This window comes from Haliotis asinina, chromosome 3, assembly GCF_037392515.1.
Source record: "Haliotis asinina isolate JCU_RB_2024 chromosome 3, JCU_Hal_asi_v2, whole genome shotgun sequence".
Classification (NCBI taxonomy): domain Eukaryota; kingdom Metazoa; phylum Mollusca; class Gastropoda; order Lepetellida; family Haliotidae; genus Haliotis; species Haliotis asinina.
Window position 1 is genome coordinate 81,743,195 of NC_090282.1, and position 19,701 is coordinate 81,762,895.

The 19,701-nt window shown below is 39.1% G+C and overlaps 2 protein-coding genes across 3 annotated transcripts in view; one reads left to right on the plus strand and one right to left on the minus strand.

The window, feature by feature from the left end:
• Positions 1-9,744: 9,744 nt before the first annotated feature.
• On the minus strand, positions 9,745-16,572 carry LOC137278578 (protein pygopus-like). Its single transcript, XM_067811035.1, has 3 exons — positions 16,404-16,572; positions 15,047-15,161; positions 9,745-13,085 (listed from the first exon to the last, which is right to left on the minus strand). The coding sequence occupies exons 2-3, from the start codon at positions 15,068-15,070 to the stop codon at positions 12,312-12,314; spliced, it is 798 nt and encodes a 265-aa protein (XP_067667136.1). The 5' UTR covers positions 15,071-15,161; positions 16,404-16,572; the 3' UTR covers positions 9,745-12,311.
• A 178-nt stretch (positions 16,573-16,750) lies between these two features.
• LOC137278579 (3'-5' RNA helicase YTHDC2-like) overlaps positions 16,751-19,701 on the plus strand; it is a 39,131-nt gene continuing 36,180 nt past the window's right edge. For both annotated transcript variants that reach the window (XM_067811037.1, XM_067811038.1), the window contains exons 1-2: positions 16,751-16,860; positions 19,284-19,465. In XM_067811037.1, the coding sequence (XP_067667138.1) occupies positions 16,769-16,860; positions 19,284-19,465 (274 nt within the window). In that variant the 5' untranslated portion in view covers positions 16,751-16,768. The remainder of the gene's footprint in view (positions 16,861-19,283; positions 19,466-19,701) is intronic.

Consider the following 19,701-nt stretch of genomic DNA (forward strand, 5'->3'; position numbering starts at 1 on the left):
CCGACATCGATTTGACGTAGCAACCACGCATGCGTACTAAACCAACCTACCAACCACAATCATTCTACAAATATACTTTACGATATCATTTTGTTTACACGTCACAGGAAATCACAATAAAACACTTCACTTAAGTATACAAGCCGTCGCAACAATTTCCACAAATTTCCTTCATTCACGAGCACGAGGGAGACCAAACGATTGACCTCTTGAAATGTCGTGATGCCTTCCTTCTCTAACTAACGTGCAGTTCACATTGACACCCAAGTTAATCAAACCAGCTGAGGTACATGTTGGTATATAAGTATTTGGCTTCAAATAGACAAATTACGAGGTATACGGCTGAACACCAGTATCTGAGTTACGCATTCTCTCTCTCTCTCTCTCTCTCTCTCTCTCTCTCTCTCTCTCTCTCTCTCTCTCTCTCTCTCTCTCTCTCTCTCTCTCTCTCTCTCTCTCTCTCTCTCTCTCTCTCTCTCTCTCTCTGCTGTTTAACGCCACACATACCAAAACATAAGTCTCATTAACCTATTCAGACACTGACCTACTTTTCAGCCGATCCGAATTTTCTTGTGTGAAAGTGTAAATCGACACTTCAAACAATTCTAGTTAAACTGAATTTCAATTCCTTGTTTCATAAGAAAGTAATATTTATAAATGAATTGTAATTATAAACGTTAACAACACCGTCTTTCTATACTTTATGTCGAAGTTCAGGCAGCATATCTTAACTATGGAATCGCAGACTGCCCCTGTATGATGTGGTAGTAAAATGAGTCACAATGCATCTGGCTCACTAGTTAAACCTGTTATGTATTTTTTTGTGTGCTTATTCACCGTAGTCCTGTGACGCACAACGAGTTTGATGTAGTATCAGTTCCGTCAGAGACCGCCCAACGTTTCTAGCGACAGGGCCTCGTTTTGAGATTTCCACGATTTCTAGGTTTCCATTTGTCAGAGCTCGCTTTACGACAGAGCACGCCGTACGACGTGTTTGCTAGGATTAGAAGGAGCTTAGTGTTGCAATATTCAAGTGCATAGACTTATGAAATCATACTGATTAATATTTATGCATCCAATTAACTGACATAGTTTAAAAATTCTGGACTGGTTATCGCATTAAGTTGTGCAATAGGACGGAACCAAGTAAACAGGAAACGAGACTGTTCTCAAGTCAATGTTTTCACATGTCAACAATGTTCAATTTGAATAGTGGAGGTTTGTAAATAATCGCGTCGAGTAATAATCAAGTGATCAACATCATGAGCACTGTACAATATGGAGTGTTAACCAAGTCAACCGTTACCGTTCGTCGCCTCTTATACGTCAAGTGCGGGTCGCTGACGACCACTTATATCCCTGGTCTTTCAGGGGAGAAGTCATTATTTACCGAAGACTAATCCTCACTCTGAAAGAATGGGTTGCTCACGACCAATTCTAATCCTGTCGAAAAGTCGAATAGCTGGATTATTTACAACTGCCGTCAAATAACTGGTATATTGCTGATTGCGACGTTAAACACACACACACACACACACACACACACACACACACACACACACACACACACACATATATACAGTATGGTTCAAAATTATTGAGAATAGCTAAAGCATTTCATATTAAACGAGAACAAATCAGATAAAATTGAATGTATTGTGAAAGTGAACTGACCTTTTCATGTTGTGTAGGTAACAATTTAATATTTTATCAAGTCTCCTTGAGCTTCACGGCACAGTCTAAGACGGGTAGGCATACTTCCTATCAGAGAGGTTAGTGTCTCGTGAGTTATGCTGTCCCAGTATCGGACCACTTCTCTCTTCATGTCTTCAATTTTTGTCAACCCCTTTTGATTCACACATTCCTTCATCATCCCCCAAATGTTCTCAATGGGATTCAAGTCAGGACTATATGCAGGAAATGGTAATGCAGTCACATTTTTCTCCTGAAACCACTGCTTGGCATGTTTTGCGGTGTGTTTAGGATCATTATCTTGCTGCAAAATCCAGTCATTTCCAGTGTAGCGTTGACTCAGATTTCCCTCAAACACACACAGCGGGGTCGTTCCTAATAAGGATATCCCTCCCCATACATGAAACTTTGGGCTGTATTTAGGTCGTCGATACAACGGTGCTGACGCAGACTTTGTCCATATTTTCACATTATTGGGATATACCCATATTGAGCTTTCATCAGTAAAAATCACATTTTCCCAGTCAAAGTTTTCATGTGCCAAACACCACTCAACACGCCTGTCTTTATGTTCTTGTTTCATGAGAGGAGAAGGAATTCCAGTCTTTTTCTCCCATCCAAGATCAATCAAATTTCTTCTAACTGTAGATTTTGATACAACTGTTGATCCCCTTTCTATCATTTCATACCTGATGTTGGAGATGCTTGCCCTTTGCTTTTTAGACGCTAAAATTCCCAGCCGGACGCGATCTGAGAAGTCCAATTTTCTGGGTCTCCCTGCTCCTTTCTGGTGCCCAAAATCCTTTCCCTCTTTAAAATTCTTCCTAATCCTATACACAGTAGAAAGAGGAGTTCCTGTTCTCTCTGCCAATGTATTTACATCATAAATTCCTTGATTACACAACTCAAAAATCAACCTTGTTTTATCTTCAGCAGACATTGTTGACAGTGCTGAGGAAAATGACGTCTGCTACAAATTCAGGGGAGGTAACTCTAATTGTACTATACTCAGTAGGCCAAAATGAGTTACCTCCCTTATACCATTACTTAGTTTTAAGTATCAGTGAATCAGTTGAGGTGTTAGGATAGCTCAAAGTAAGAAGAAAAATTCTCAATAATTATGAACGAGACTATATATACCCCTCAGCATCAAGACATTCGTTTGACACAACAGGTTCAAGAATCCATGACAAATGACACTGACAACCCATGGTGTGTGCATGATCTCAGTCAAGTGTCTCTTCTGTGTGCCCTTGGGTCAAGTGTGCCTGAATATCAACATTCTTGAAATAGGTTGTAATCTTGGTCTCGAAACAATTCTCGGAGAAAGTAGAGTTTATCTAGGGGAGGAAACTCGTCCCACGTCATCCATTCCCACTTACCCTGTAACATTCAATAGTAAATCCAACAGTGTAACTGAATGAGTTTCATTTAACCAGAGGCCATATATCTCTGATTTAACACCACTTTAAACAGGTTTCTTCTCATAAACTGTGACTAAGAAAAAGGTTCCGTATATGTTATGACGGATCAGATGATATGATACGTAATGTTGTCATTAGGGACACAGCGGTGACGATAACTACATCTACCGCACAGCGTTTTATTAGGTTTGTTTTGTTTTTGCTTGGATCTTTGTTTCAAATCTACTGCTGCCTGAATCACCCAGACATTTTGTTGGGTCCATGTTCTCTGGCTCTGGTTTAAGGCAGAGGTCAGCCTCTCCCTTTACAAACAGCTCAGTGTTGTGGTAATTCTCCTCTCCTCGCTGCGTTCAGTACGGTGCAGTAACACACCGCCTTCTGTGGCGGCCCTGTCAATAGTCCAGCACCTGCCTCGCACCTCACTCTTCCCATGATTCGCTGGCAATACGAGCACTGTTCCCACTGATTAAACACATTTTTCCTATGTGGCATGTTCGCGATTTTCACTCTCATCAGAAGTAATGTTCAACTGACCTATGAGCTTTCGGTCGGAGTGCGAGTGAGTTGTAGTAATATGGGCCTGGATGTCTGGCGACTTATAGAGAGAAGATACAAAGCGATGTATCTGTACTCGGCATTTTTCTGATCAAAAACAGACACACCATTTTGTTGATTTGTTTCTTCATCATAAACAAATTACCTGATTCAAACATAGCAGTTAAGATATGAAAGCTTTAAACTGAATATCCACGGCACAAAAACATCTGCCTTCTGAAGTTGAAGATGTGGAACATGTTAACTATATTAAAATCAACATGTGAATAATGCTGACGTACACATTTGCAGGTATTAAAGACCTGCATGCCACGTTGTACATATGTGCGGCATGTAGGTAGATCGTCATTTCGAGTGCGTTAATTTGTGCGCGTTTTATCAAAACTCCAACAATGTCACAGTAGGGGATCACCAGAAATGGGCTTGGCACATTGTACCTACGTGGGGAATCGAAGCCAAGCCTTCCGTGTGACCAGCGAGCACTTTAACCACTGGGCCACCCCACCGCCTCCGTCATTTTGAATGCAAATCATACCGCTAGTAAGAATGGAGTCTCCACTTAAAAACAAACAAACAAACAAACAAACAAAACTCTCATCCCCGTTTCGTTGTAAAACTTAGAACACGTGAATATAAAATTGATTTCTTTTTAAAAGAACAGGTTTGATTTCAAATCAGTTCTGTTTTCACTCCGGCGCGGGGACGACTTAACATAGTGCCGTTATATGGTAAATATCGATCTGGAAGAACACTTCTTTTAAAAAATGCCGCCGTGAAGCTATTTGAAGTCAGGTTAGTTCGTCCGTTTACAGTTGTAACCTGCTGTCTTTGTGGCGGTGAAGACAAAGACAAAATTGCATAGTAAATAAATGAATAAATAGATGCATGTTGTTTATGGATGATAATGCGCCATTAGAAGTCACACATGTTGGTTGTAGGAATAGCCGTGTGACAGAGGGTCTGGAAGAAGACAGCCGTTGTGCAGTGTCCACCAAAATGGAAAACATCAATGCCGTTCACAAATTCGTACAGACAATAGGCCCATTTCTTGAGTTTAAGGAGACCAAAGGCTGTTGGTAAGGGTCAGTCCTTCATGGATTTCTCTGTTTGAAAGGACATGTGGGTCTCCACATTTCATACAGGTCTAGTGGAAGTTTGTGAACTTTATAGCTGAGGTTTGTGATATGCGACAACACGCGTGTCTTTCATATGCGACCAGATTATATTAATATACTTCACATTGTTATAGCTCTATTTATGTCAGGCAAACAGTTGTTTTACCTAATCGTTTATGTGTCTGCATATCCATACCGTTTTTGAACACCCTTCCTTTTTTCTGTTATAATGGTATTCTCAAGTGTATATAGGAATATTGGAGTAACTGAATCGGACATGCACAACTAATTTCAGTCATTGCTTACAATATGTCAAAATTAGTTTAGTCGAGAGTTTCTTCTTAGGGTTTAGAACACCATGTAGAACATGTACCACAGTAGAACACAGCATTTGTTAGACATTTACCCCAGTAATGAGAGGGCAACAATGCCAAAGTGCCAGTTCTGAATCTGATTTATTACCCTGCAGGTCCTAAACGTAATAAGATTGAAAAACGCAGAGGTCATCACAGTGGGATTGTGAAGGATCTAGTGTTAGCCTGAATATGTTGCTACGCCCATTTTCTGTGGATACCTGGATTTGCCGTGTTGTTGCATTGCACCAAAGGGGTTCTTGCCGATGTGTTGGCAAAGCCTTATTCCAGAAGCCAATCCGTTAGGTTTACAACGCCTGTAAATAGATGTACGTTAATATGAGTTATCTCCCTTCGATACTATGCCTGGACATCTCTCCATGTTTCAGACTTGCCCGAATTCCAAGTGTCCACCTGGCACCGCATACGGCCCCCCTAAGGAAATGGGATGGATCATGGTAGATGGCTGGCTGTTGTCAGTGGCTTCCTGAAACTTCCTTTGGCGCCAGTTGTTGTTGGTGGTGGATAATACTTGGGTGGCTTCCCATTTGATGGCATGGTCCTTGCTTTCGAGGACATGTTTGATGACATGTTTTTGAGGCTGGAGTTAGCAGTGCAGGGTCCTCTGCCGTTGGCTATAAGAAGAATTTTGGTGGTCTTGCCACTTGAGAATGTGACGTCAATGCTGGCTTTGTTCTTGATGAGGCGGGAGGTCTTAAGGCTGATGGTCCAATGAAGGGAGTAGTGACTCTGATGGAGGATGGTGCAGGCTTGGGGATTGTCTCGATAGTGTTGGGGGTCCTGCTGATGATCTTGGTGGCGTCGTCTACTTTGCGGTACCAGCAGAGAGGTTGGAATGGGGCAGTTGAGAAGGCTGATTTTTCGAAGGAGGTCATGAAGATCTCTGTGATGAGGGGAGACAGAGGGGAACACATGGGGAGTCCGTGAATCTGTTTGTAGAACTTGTTGTTGAAGGTGAAGTAGGAGGTTTCAAATCAGCTGGAGGCGACGTTGATGGTGCTGTCTGTGGTGAGCATAGTTTTGAGTTGGTCTGTTCTGGTGTGGAGCTTGGTACGAAGGATGCCAAGGGCTTCTTGTAGAGGAATGTTGATTAAGAGGTCGACAACGTCATAGCCGACCATGGTACCTGTGAGACTGGCGTCTTTCAGCTGACTGACGAAGGACGAGGAGTCGCTAATGTAGGATTTACCCTCTTTTCCCAAAGGGGAGAAGGAGGCGAGAGAGGAAAGTAGTATGGGGGCTGAGGAACTGGGCAGTGTTGTAGACGACTGATCCTGGCCTCCTCGTGTTGTTTTTCGGTGTCATTGTATTCTTTACCCCATCATTACCATGTTATTTTGTGGATCACTGGCCTCCTCATGTTGTTTTAGTGTATCACTGGCCCCTTCTTATTTGTGTTGTATCCCATCAAGCCAATTACCATGTTGTTTAGTACATTACTGGCCTAATGTATGTATTGTATTGTTTAATCTTCAACGTTAAACAAATTTTCTTTGTAGCGTTTTTTGTATATGTCCCTCCTTTGTACTCCCTACTATTCAGCTGATGAATTAGCAAGCATAATTGTTAGTCTGTATTTGTTATCTTTTCCGAAATCCTGCATGCCTGATGTTCACTTCATGCCTTCATTACCATTTCATCATTACCATCATTGGTGGCTGAGTGCGTGTGTGACAGCATTACAGGGCACTCAAGATATACGAACTCAGTGTTGCACTCCAAGCAGAACAGACAGGATCCATCAACTGGCCACTGGACTGCTCAAGGAACGGTGTTTACCATTAACACTGTGGTTATCTGAATGTACACGGGTGCCTTTGATGAACTACCTTTAGCTTTTTCTTCTTCAACATGAAATCGTTGTGATTTGTGGATCAGGAAATCCTTCCTGTTACTGATCCACAAATCTCCACAAATCACCCATTTTTAAGCACACGGATCCTTGTCAAACTTGTTTTCATTCCTGGATATAGTTTACCTTTCGAGTAGTAATCACTCCATGGATTGTGATTTCTGAGTATGAGATAAATCTCACAATCGTGCTTGGTCATCTACCCTTTCAGAAACTATCAAGTTTATAATTATGTATACACGAGTACTGAGTACAGTACAACCATGGACGGTGACAAGCACCAATGTTCAAGCACATAGTCAAGATATGTGGTGTGGGTAATAAGGCCGGGTGCATCACATTACCTGATTTTGATGTTACCTGTACATTTGACCTCCGAGTATACTGATAATATACTCTTCAAAATATAAAAAAGAAAGTAAAGAAACTTGACATACTGTTTTGGAGTTACTGAGTGGACATAACTGTTTGAAACCTATAAAATCACAGATGGCTGTTGTAGGCACTTGGTAAGAATGACATGTCAGTATTTAGTTTACCACCATGAGCATCGATAACAACTTGGTAGGGCAACCCACAGAAGAAAGGAGATGCCGAATGTTGTTCTCAGGAATATTTTGATACTTTTTCTGAAGTGTTGTGTGCAGTTCTTTAGTATCTGAGGTTGTGGGTTTTGCTGGTGCAAACATCGATCAAGAGAATCCCATAGATGTTCAATGGGGAGCAAATCGGGTGATGGCGAAGGTCAAGGTAACACTTAAACATTGTTATGCAGGAGGAAGTCCTGTCAAAACCGTGAGATCGAGGATTGTCATGCTCAAATGTTCAAGCACTGACGTTGATAACAGGAACGACGTGACGTTGAACTGGCTTCCTGCTTAAACGTCATACTTACCATAGCCAAATGCGCACTGCCTGGTCAGGGATTCGACGCAGTACTGGGAGTTGGATTGTTGCAGCCATGGTGTTTGAAGATGTGTCACCCGAATGTAGCGATCCTGGGCGGGGTTGGTAACTCTCGGTCGCCATGACCTGGGTCCCAGTATTGTTGCATCAGCTCCACAAGCTTGAGATTGTCTGTGTGGACACGCTAGAATAGCCTTGCCACCATGCTGCATCGTCCTTATATAAACGGCCGAAGGCTTTGTGTCGTTGATACGAGTTGTGACGATATATCGATACTTGAATAATCGTGATATCAAAATCAAACGATACAATATATCGATACGATCCACGTGTATCGATTCACCGACGATACATACTTGCTGAAAGGTCACCTACATTTCAGGTGGTTGTATTTTTTGTACATCATCGCGAATTTCGAGACTGATGAAAACAGGGCAGCGCCATGTTTCAGGTTGCTAGGTGACAATGAATCTTGTGAGATTTCGGCACTTTTCGCAAGCGCACAGGTAAAAATGGCCGCTGACGACGCGGTGTTTTCGAAGCCTGGAACACGATGTAAAAACAAGGTGTGGAAGCCCTTTCAACTATCGGCAGATAAAACTCAAGTCTTCAGTTTACAGTTAAGGCTGTTGTTCACTTGTATCAGGGATACCTTACAACAGGGATAGGTCACTCGCTTGCTTTCTTTACCATTTGTACTAATGAACGTGTGTCTCATCATGCTCCTACGCACACAGTGACTTGGCTCGTTCCAAGTGCAACTTCAGTTGTGTTTAACCTGGGAGACTATATAGAGTATATACGTTGTAGATTATTCCTAGTTTAACGGAACTTCGGCCAGTTTATTGTATCAGTCGGAATTTTACAATGAATGAATGGATTATAGTAAGAATTAAGAACAAGAATTATGTGAATGAATGAACGAAATAAAGAAAAAGAATAAAAGAAAGTACATGTGAATGAATGAAAGAATAAATGATACACTGCGGCCTTCCCTCCCAAAACATGTTAAAGAACGCAAAAGTATCGCGAGAACACATGTTAACGTCAGCTGTCCTTTTAAAAAATCTACTTTGAAACATTTTTGTTTACATTATTAATTAATTCAGATGTCTCATTGCATGTGGGGAATGGAATGGACATTAACAAAATGTTAACTGACACTGTCACACTGCCCTAATAAAATAAAGTGTAAAACTCTCACAAAGCGTTCTAAAACACCTTTCCATTTTTGTCAAATAATAAGATCAACAAGAAAGAAAAAGGTTATGGAACTATAACCCTCAAGACCAATGGCAAATCAGATCAGATCGGCGATATGTCACATTTTCACACACCTCAAATACACATGAATTAAAGGTGTAAGTGAAAGATGTTTTGGAGGAAGTAACTAGGAATACTCGAACAACGGCGTATAACATTTCAATCGTGAAATGTCATATTTTTCACACACCTCAATTACACCCTAACACTTTTAAGTCATAAAACGGTCACTATTGCTTGCAAATACCTTTCAACTAAAGGTATGTTCTCCTTCTAAAAATTAACCGAATGTGTGAAAGAAGTTCTTATCGGCACAATTTAGTCTATCTTCGCGGTGAATCGAGAATAGAAGCCAGTGAACTATAACTTACCGACTTGAAACTTTACTACAAATCTACTGTCCTAATAGGGACACTAATGCCAATTATTTGACTTAAACTTAAGTGACAAAATAGTTAACCTATCTTCTACATGTTGGATTCCAGTTGTTACAACACTCAGCGAACTTAATCAGCTGTTGAAAATAAACCGGGCTCAATCTTAAAAACTGATCAAGATGCTTTGTTGATGATTCTTTATTCAAGGTTTACACTTCCAGAGTCACTGAAACGTAAAAATCATATCAGGTTATCCAGTGTTTGAACAAATTCCCTTTATTTCCAAACAGACAGTATATCACAATACATATCGTATCGTATTGTGTCACAACACAAGTATTGTGATATGTATGGTATCGCAACAAACCTGTACAGTCACAACTCTAGTCGTTGAGCTTCTATCTTTTCCTTCTCTTGTCTTTAAGCAATGCATATGGAGTACCACTTGTGTGGCATTTAAAAGCCTACAGTCATAGACTTCAGCTCAAGGTGATACACAAGTTCATGTTGCACATGCATTTCACGTAGGGTGCGTTTTAGCGATTCACAAAAGAGGGGAGTGTAACGTTACGTTTATGTTCAACATTTCTCTTTTCAAATGTTTCCACCATTCCCCCAACATGTTGGGATTCAACATGGGCTGGTTTGTGTCAAACATTTTCTAAAAAATTCAAATCTTTCCTATATCAAGATTCTTTTTTTTTTGAAGAGTATATTATTTACCTTTAATTCTGGTTTTGAGAGAAAACCAGTGGAACTTCAGAGCAGCCTGGTTTTGTATGGCCTGAAGACGGCATTGCTCAGTTGTGATGTTACTCATTAGGCTAGCTATTCTGGGAACGTTACGTTTCGTTGCCTTGAACTTCTTAAGCTTATTGTTAACACATTGCCTATGATCAAAGTTAAGAATTCTTGGTGCTACGAACGTTTCGAGAACCACCTAGTTATTATAACAACCAAGAACTAACTGGACAATAATCTGATCATAAGATGTGCAGCATCTAAATGGTACATGTGCTAAATGGTTCCTGTGATAGAGATGGAGCTTGCATAGTGTTCCATTGTAAGGCTGCAATTAAAACCCCAAGATTTTCACTGAATATGAGATGTCATTGGAAGGGGATCACTAAAGACAATGTGCTAAACTCACTTTTGTTTTAGCTTCAATCAGATTCCCCTTAGCAGTGTCTGCATCTTGTTCTCAAACAATGGAAGCTCTGGGTGTTCAACGTCTTTGAAGTAGTACATTTTTTTTCACTGTTCCCTGACACTTAATGATAACTTGATTAGGAGCACAACCATTGTAACTAATTGCTTCTAAATCTCATAGTTTATATATCATATATGCATATCATAGTGCATATTTTGCAAGAATGCCATGCCAGCAAACACAACTGAGAACATTCAGCAAATTCAGTCTTGATATCTTTGTTTTATTTTGCTAAAACAAAAAATAGAGTATCAGAATATTGACACATTGGGTATGCTAAACAAAATTTGAACGTCAACACAACCGCAATTTAAGACAATTTAGACAACATAAGTATACAATGAGCAAGTTACATAACGCAGTCAAGACATATGAATTGGCATATTAACTGAAATTCTCAAGTCTGGTCCACAAGCTACACATGAACCCTACAAACACATACTACACTTCTACAAAATTACTAAAATACAAATGAGACATAAAGGATATGTAACATACTTGCCATTTAAGTTTTGGGGTATTGAGTATGATCAACTTGATAATGGTAAAAGGATCTTTACCAAAATGTCACCTTGTATACGTAGATATAATGAAAATGCTGCTTTGTTTATGATCATCATATTATCAACAGCCCCTTGATTTCATGGTAATACCACAATGATTTTACAAGAAACTGATGGCTTGGGTGAAGAAAATGATGGCTGGAAATTAGGAATCAAGTTTCGTGACATTACACTGCTTTGACTGTATGCATCAGCAAAGCCAGATATATTCATATGCTTTTATCTGCTTTTGAACAGTCTGAAAAGTTTCTCATCAACCAACAATGGAAAATACTGACATTCATAAAAAATGACTTTTGTAATTTTGTTGTGAAAAAAACCCACGCCGGTTTAAGATTGGTCACTAACATATCTTGTAAAATAGCTCAAACAGGCCAAAATAGATACACACATATCAGGAGCTTTTTACACATACTGACATTAGTGAATAGGTTATTTTGAACATAAAATGGTGAAGTGAATGATTGAAATGTCTTTCTATAAAATGAAAATGACTGCTGTGGTTTATGAATTGTGGTGGACTCATCTCAATTATGCTAGGAACAGAAGAAATGCGGCCTTTCTGACAAGGATACATGACATTCTTACAAAGTATGGTCATCTCAAAGACTGTGGGATCATCATTTACTTGAAATAGACCATGCCACCCCAGAAAACATCATCACTACCATACAGACTATCATGGGTATGGTGATAAATATTTTTGAGAGTTCTCAGTGTTCGATTCTGAACTGAGGCAAGAAGGGGAGAAAACATTATAGACGCATACTGACATGTACCTGGTGAATTGCTGCCTAGGATAATGACATACACTGATAATCATGTTTTCCCCTTAGACAACCTGGAAAACCATATGTTCAAGAGATAGTTACAAATTTGCATGAACCACCGTACAGACCATCTAGTGAGACTGTAACCACTACACCATAGAGATGAACCCACCTCAAAGTGTCAAGTAAACAAAAACAGTTTTCAGATATTTATGGTTTCAACTTGACAAGAGGTATATTCTTTGTAGATAAACATTTGTCACAGACCCACTCTGCATACACTTCAGCCTTCAACATGGTGAAAGCTGGATCAGTGAGTCCAGTACAGATCCTGTGAAACCAAAAGTTACATCCACTCTCACAGAGTATAGCCTGGTCATTGTCATGAACCTCCTTGTGACATATACCACACGGGTAAATCGGTGGTGCGTTGGGGTTGGAGTGATTGAATACCATTGGCTGATTGGGTGGATACATCTTGCCAGAACCTGGCCCTTGTGGAGGCATTCCTGTTCCATGTCCTTGCTTGTTCATGTTGTTCATATTACCCATGTTGCCCTGCATGTTATTGGGCATGTTACCCTGCATGTTATTGGACATGTTATTGGGCATATTACCCTGCATATTATTGGGCATATTACCAGACATGTTATTAGGCATATTACCCTGCATGTTATTGGGCATATTTCCCTGCATGTTATTAGGCATATTTCCCTGCATGTTATTAGGCATATTTCCCTGCATGTTGTTGGGTATATTGCCTTGCATGTTATTAGGCATATTACCAGGCATGTTATTTGGCATACTGCCCTGCATGTTATTGGCCATGTTGTTGGTCATATTTGACATGCTGGGTGACTGTCTTGCTGAGACTGGAAGCTGGTCTTCAAACGGGTTTTGAGCAATAACATCTGCCTTACTAATGGTGGTGGTAGTGGGTGCAGATGTTTCAGGTGGGGGAAGAAGCTCAGCAAGAGTGTGTTTCTGAAATAAAGCCATGAACATATGAATTACTGCTGACATTATGGGCTGAATAGAGTAGTCGTACCAAGAATAGCAAGATTTATGGATTGCAACTGCGTCTGCTTCAATTACCAAGTTGTTTCAGTGTATCACTGGCCTCCTTGTGATTGTATTCTATTACCATGTCAGTTTAGTCTATCTCTGGCCCATAAAAGGTGACTATGCTTGTCGGAAGAGGCGACTAATGGGATCGGGTGCTCAGACTCGCCGACTTGGTTGACAATGTCATCGTTTCCCAATTACGTAGATCGATGCTTATGTTGTGAATCACTGGATTGTCTGGTCCAGACTCTATTATTTACAGACAATAATACACCTGAACAATTATAAAAATGCAACTGTTTTTATGTTTTATTTTTCTACATATTATCTGTCAAGCTCAAGCAAAATTGTTTGACCTTTTATCTTGGTTCCTAAAATACTTGCTAATTCAGCACTGAATGCATCACTAACTTCAGGAAACAAAATATGAAAGAAACATTTTCTGTGTTTGAGATAAGTAGAAGTCCTCGAGTGTGAACTGTAGATATTACAGTGCAAAAATGCAATTTGAAACTGCAATTGCTTGTCAAAGTGACTCCCCACCATGATGTTAACTGACAGAGCTTGTCTTGGAAACACTTCTTCAAGGGTTCAAACGAAATACTGAATGGACACACAAGTGTCAGCTCTATATATTTTAAACAGTGCCAACTTGAATGTCGGGACGAAATGTTTTTGAAAGATTAAAAAGGGGGTGTCCTTTAAAAACAGCCTTTTCTAAACGTAAATCAAGCAATCCAAATCTTTGAATGGTGATCGTGACGTAAAGTTATCCATACTATACTGAGCATATTTTATATCATATTATCTGAGCTCATGCCATCATCCAAGAGGTACCACATGACACATGTATTGTGATAGCAAATATCTCGTTAACCAGATTAACCACATTTGTGAACTTCTGGATGCTTTTGCTAATGATTCCTTCAAAATAAAATGAAAGCTTTTCTAAAATTGGACATTGAGAATATAGTGAGGTTGACCACATTATTAAATGTACATCAACATTATTAAACATGTTTTCTTGGAAGTACCTCAGTGTATATATATTACAAACAAAAAGTATGGAAACACTCGAAAATTTGATAGTCATATATAAACTTAAACATGGTGAGGTCAGTTATGTTTGAAGGTAAATACGTCTTTTTGTTTGTTTAATAGGAACTTTAAACATTTCAGAGCTTGCAGTAAGTAGCTGATTCAATATTTGGTGAGTTTGAGTGAAACAAAACATCATCAAAAACAACATAAAACAAAGGTGCTGAAACACACCAGCACCATGCTGATTCAAACACCCAAACAAAACAGCCTTGTGCATGTGGAGGACAGACAAACGGGCAAGGAATAGCAAAGAAACGTTGTGACATACAATAAAGAAGAGGTCATTCATAACATTTGCCTTTCACTTATTTGAAAGAAGTTGACATCCATGAATCTTGCTTTTCTTATGCATTCCAGTTCCTGTCAAAGATTTAGCAGTACCGACATTTGTCTTTTGGTGCAAATATATGATACACCAACAGTTTTGATGGGGTAAAAATAAAACATTTTTGCTGTTACATACAGAAGGGTGTTTAAAATACAGTTATGGGATACACAGTATGGAGACACCAGTTTGAGGTCATACTTTGGGAATGCCATGATAACAGAGCATTACATGAATTCACTATAGCCTTCTAAAAGAAACTCTTTCCCCTTCTGCATTAGTAGACCAATGCCAACACAAAGCAATATTTAACTTAGAAGACATTTGGAAAATGTAATAAAGATAAATGAGCACATGAAACTCAACAGCTACGGCAATTTACATAAGCAATGTATTCAAAAAACATAATTTTGTTGCAAATCTTGACATGTTGACATGCCACAACCATACTAACCTGACTATCTTTTTTCTCCTCCATTCTTGATTATAAGCTGTCCCAAGAATAAGCCACAGATATCTTTTTATGCTAAAGATGACATCAACAAATGCTTAAACCATGACTGATGCACCTGAAAGATGTAATACATATGCAGTTTTATTTATAATGTAACAGACAATATTTTGGGTGCTCAAAAATATTAACGGCCGAGGGTATTGTTGTAAAATGTAATCGTTATCTTTCCCCAAAAGTACTTTTTTTATATCTAAAACTACAAAGGGAATACTGGCGTTTCCTATTCTCATGTTACTTACGGATATCAGCTAAAAAAAATAATACAAACAGTTCTTATCATATTAATGCTTGTTGTTTCTAAATGAAGAGACTCCTCCTCTAACATCCTCATCTATCAACTGCTTGATCCATCAGGTGTATTGTCGCACTTGAGCTTGGGGAACAAAATGGTCGTCTGCCACTGATGTAATGAGGCATCTCCTACTCTCATGGAATAATGAGGAAGTAATGTTACGAGGAGGAATCATTATGTCAAGGGCAGGAAAAAGTCATGATTTGTCCAAGTTTGTAAAAACTCTCCAATATTCATTACATTGCAAAATTTGGATCATGCACAGACTTCCTAGATACCACTCAGTATCACGTGTCAGCGATCTTGGCAGAAATTGCGTTAACCGCGAGAATAAGAAACAGACATATAACACCACATATTCTGTCTAAACCATGGAATGTGTATAAATCTAAATGCACTTGAAGAGAAAGATTCTACTTTGCCTTCTGCACTATTCTAGCATTAGCAGGGTGGGCACCAGAAAATTACCTTTGCACATCATATGGTCTGTTGGGGGGATGTAACCCATGTTTTCACAGGCATGAGGGCCAGTAAAGCACTAACCTAACGCACTGGCAACTATATCTAGTTAGAGATATTTACATGATTTACTGCAAACATATAGATGCTAAAATGAAAACAACATGTTTCATATTACGCAGACCATCATTGTGAACATGGTAAATGTGACTTATTTGTGGTAGTTTTAAATATGATCGTGGTTCAATCTACACTGATCTAAACTGTTATGAACACTCAAAAGGTATCACAATGCATCAACGAATATATGGGCATTATCTTTGAAAATAAGAGCCATGTCGATTCTCATTCTCAAATCCATAAAATGCACTCTATGTGATGATATTAGAACCAGTCGCTAATGTAGAACTAGCTGTAATGTAGGGTGCTAGTGACATTTACAGTGAGAAGAATAACTTAACCTTTGGAACAATAAACGCAAAGACCGAACATTGCAAATTGCAAACACCATAGTAAGGACTGGTCTACAAAAGTGACATTACGTACTCCACAATGTCCGATGCTAACTGATCGGTGAATACTTGTACACAGAAAACTGCTGGAATCGAGCGGAGTTGCAAGCAGACCTCAAATCAACAGGACTGGTTACTGTCTTCCAATATATGTACTGAAAATCGTGAAAAAGCGCAGACGAAACTAAAGTCGAGTGCCAGTCACTTTGTTTAACATTTTGTATACAAGTGTAGTTTCGAATATCAATGGTTTGAAGATGTATTCTAAATATATTTCGTTGGACCATATGGATAATTATTGTCTATTAATAGCTTTGTTTTCTTGGAAATTTTGATGTTCCTTAGTATTTGATCGTTTGGTGATATTGAACATACAAAGCCACCATATCAAATAAAAATATGGCGGCACGAGACAGATCTGGCCGTCCCCAAAACGGAAATTCCAGACACTATCAAGAGGCACCTGGATCATACAATGCTGCATTTAACAGGTACGGTTTGAGTTTGGCTTTGTGACAAATTCTGTGAAACTGCCACGTGAATCCATGATATTGTGGTGGCCAAGCGGTCTATTCTGTTGAAGTTGCAGTTTGACAAGTCAAGACTCAAATGTCACTGTTGATTATATCTGACACTATAGTGATTTTGTCAAATAGTTACTGTTCCAGTCCCGTCGAATACATTATCGAACGATTAAGGACAAGGAATTATTTCTTGGAATGAGATATTGTGCAGTGAATCAGGATATGGATATGTTGTGACAGCTGTTTGCTGTCGAACTCTGCAAGTTGTGCAATGTCTTCATGTTCACAAAGAAAAGTCTGGTATCACTGGTGAAACATAATTCTATTGTTGCGAACCAAAAGTGGGACTGTTCCACAACCCAAACACAACACACTGACAGTAATCATCATCAGTTAGTTGATGTCATCACTTACATGTTGACTGCTATGTCCTTATTCGGTTGCCATCGTACCCACATTATGTTTACAGCACCATAACCTAAATTCGAGGATATTCATTATTTGTGGAATGCAGTAACTATCATGCTATATCGTGAATTAAGTTCCATATGATGTCACAAAGTGGTACACACAATGATACATCTTGCTGAAGATGGTACGAATGTCTGCATTATGAGTCAACATGAACAGATACGCCCCCACTGCGGGTAACAAAATCGATAAACTAAACTCCAGTTTAGTATCAAGCATCTCTAGTATATACCATAAAGATGCATCGCATAAATACGATGACGTGACTGAAAACTAGACAATTATACACTCATCTGTCACCAATTGATATATATCATATTCCAAAGCTCCCACAAGTATCAAAAGCTATTGTCCATATTTCTGATGTGTGTAGGAGGCATGTACTCATGCTTTCCATAAGGGTGCATTTGTTGGTTTTAATTAAATTGCCAGACAGAGTTCCTTTGCCGGAAGTGTACAAAATTAAGTCGTCATCACTGGCCTTTGCTAACCCCGGCAATCTGAATGGCTAACACATTAGACTGAATCAATGGATTTATGTATGTTGTTCGAAACAATATTTTCACTCTTCTTTAAAATTATTCTTACCAAGTTAAAACAACAGACCAAGATATCTTGGTTCAAAGAAGAATTTTCCTCTCATTTTTGCATGTGCTTTTGTTGTCATTTTATCAACCAATTTGTTTGTGCTAATGACCTAATTTTGTATGCTTCTGGCACAAACATCGAGAACAAACAACTAACAAGTGTTTACTTCAGATTTTTAGCTTTGCTAACAAATTTCAAGATAAACAAACTAAGAACCAGTGTAGATACAATCTATGAACTTTGTAATCATAACGGTAATGAAGATTAGAACTATGTATTTTTTGTTTGTGACACATACAATCTTGGCAAAACTCTGTCTACAGAAACAAAACAGTAGTGTACATATCCACCTTAATTCAAGAGACCTTTTTTTGAGGGTTTGCTCGGAGTCAGGGTTGTCCCTGAGGTGTGTTGTGATGTCAAATTTTAGATCATTTTTGCCATGATTTAAATTGAATTAAAGTGAAGTGCGACTGGTTTGTCACGCTTGTGTGTGACATCAGCATAGTATTCTGTTAATTGGATTCTAAAAACATTGTTTTGTCTCACCTGCATATTGTTTAAGAAGGTATACTACATTGTGAGATTGACAAGTGTAGCTTCGTTTACTGAAGGCCTGTTTAGTGATGGAGGTTGTGAAAGTGTCATTGTCACTTAATATTTTGCAGATTCGCATTGTCGCACATGTCGTTGACAAAACTGACAATCTGTCCGCTAATTTGTAGTAATTGTCTCAGATAGGTCCGGTTGGCTCTGAGCAGATGATCCTTTAGGGTTTTGTTTTTGTGATAAGTGGCAATATGTGGTGAGTGGAAAGTGTCCTGACAAATGTCTGAGCCACTTAGTAAATAGTAGGTGCCAGCATTTTTTGACAATGGCACTGAGTTGCACGTTCATGGGATTGTAGTCACTAACTAGAACCATTCTATCGTTTTTTCGTGATTCTTTGATAGGGGAGGATAGAAGAGACTTCCTATCCTTCTGATTTGATGTCCCCAATATGTCTAGTCCATTAGTAGGACTTGTGAACAAAACACATTACCTGTTCAAAACAATTAGCCATTTTTCATTTATTATGATTCACATCATTTGGCTGATCAACCTGATGTGTTGGTAGTGCACATCTGATCCAATGAATATTGGATCATTTATATCATTCTGATCATTTATATAATTTAGAGTGGGTTGATCTGTTGATATATCCACAGCGTCTCAAGGATTCATGAACTGAAACCTGTAGATATGCTAATGTTTGAAATTCTTTGCACAATCCAAGTTTCCAATTTATCTGGGTTGCAGATATCATTGGTTGTTCTTTTATTTATTTTCAGGGGGTCATTTCAGAGACTGGACACTTCCTCCCCCCGACCCAGCAGCGTTGGTAGTGTGCAGAGTGTTCAGGGCCTGTCAACACGAGGACCACGTCCAAACCAGCCCATATGTATTGGCGAGGAAGTCAGAATTGGCATACACTTGACAGTTGAACGATTTAAACTCAGTGAAAACCAAAAAGGTGAAAAAGACGTCAGTGTCATTCAGTCCTAAGGTGTAATAGTATTGCTGATGTCATCACTTGGTTAATCTTTCTTATTGACATTCAGAAATAATATAATATTGACATTCAGGTCTAGACATGAGTCCACAGGGATGCAGTCAGCTGTGAGCATAGTAACAGAGATGTTTCTAGGGATTTGGCAGTAAGTTTAGGAACTGGTTAAGTGCAGGACATTTTCAAGATGTTATTATTAA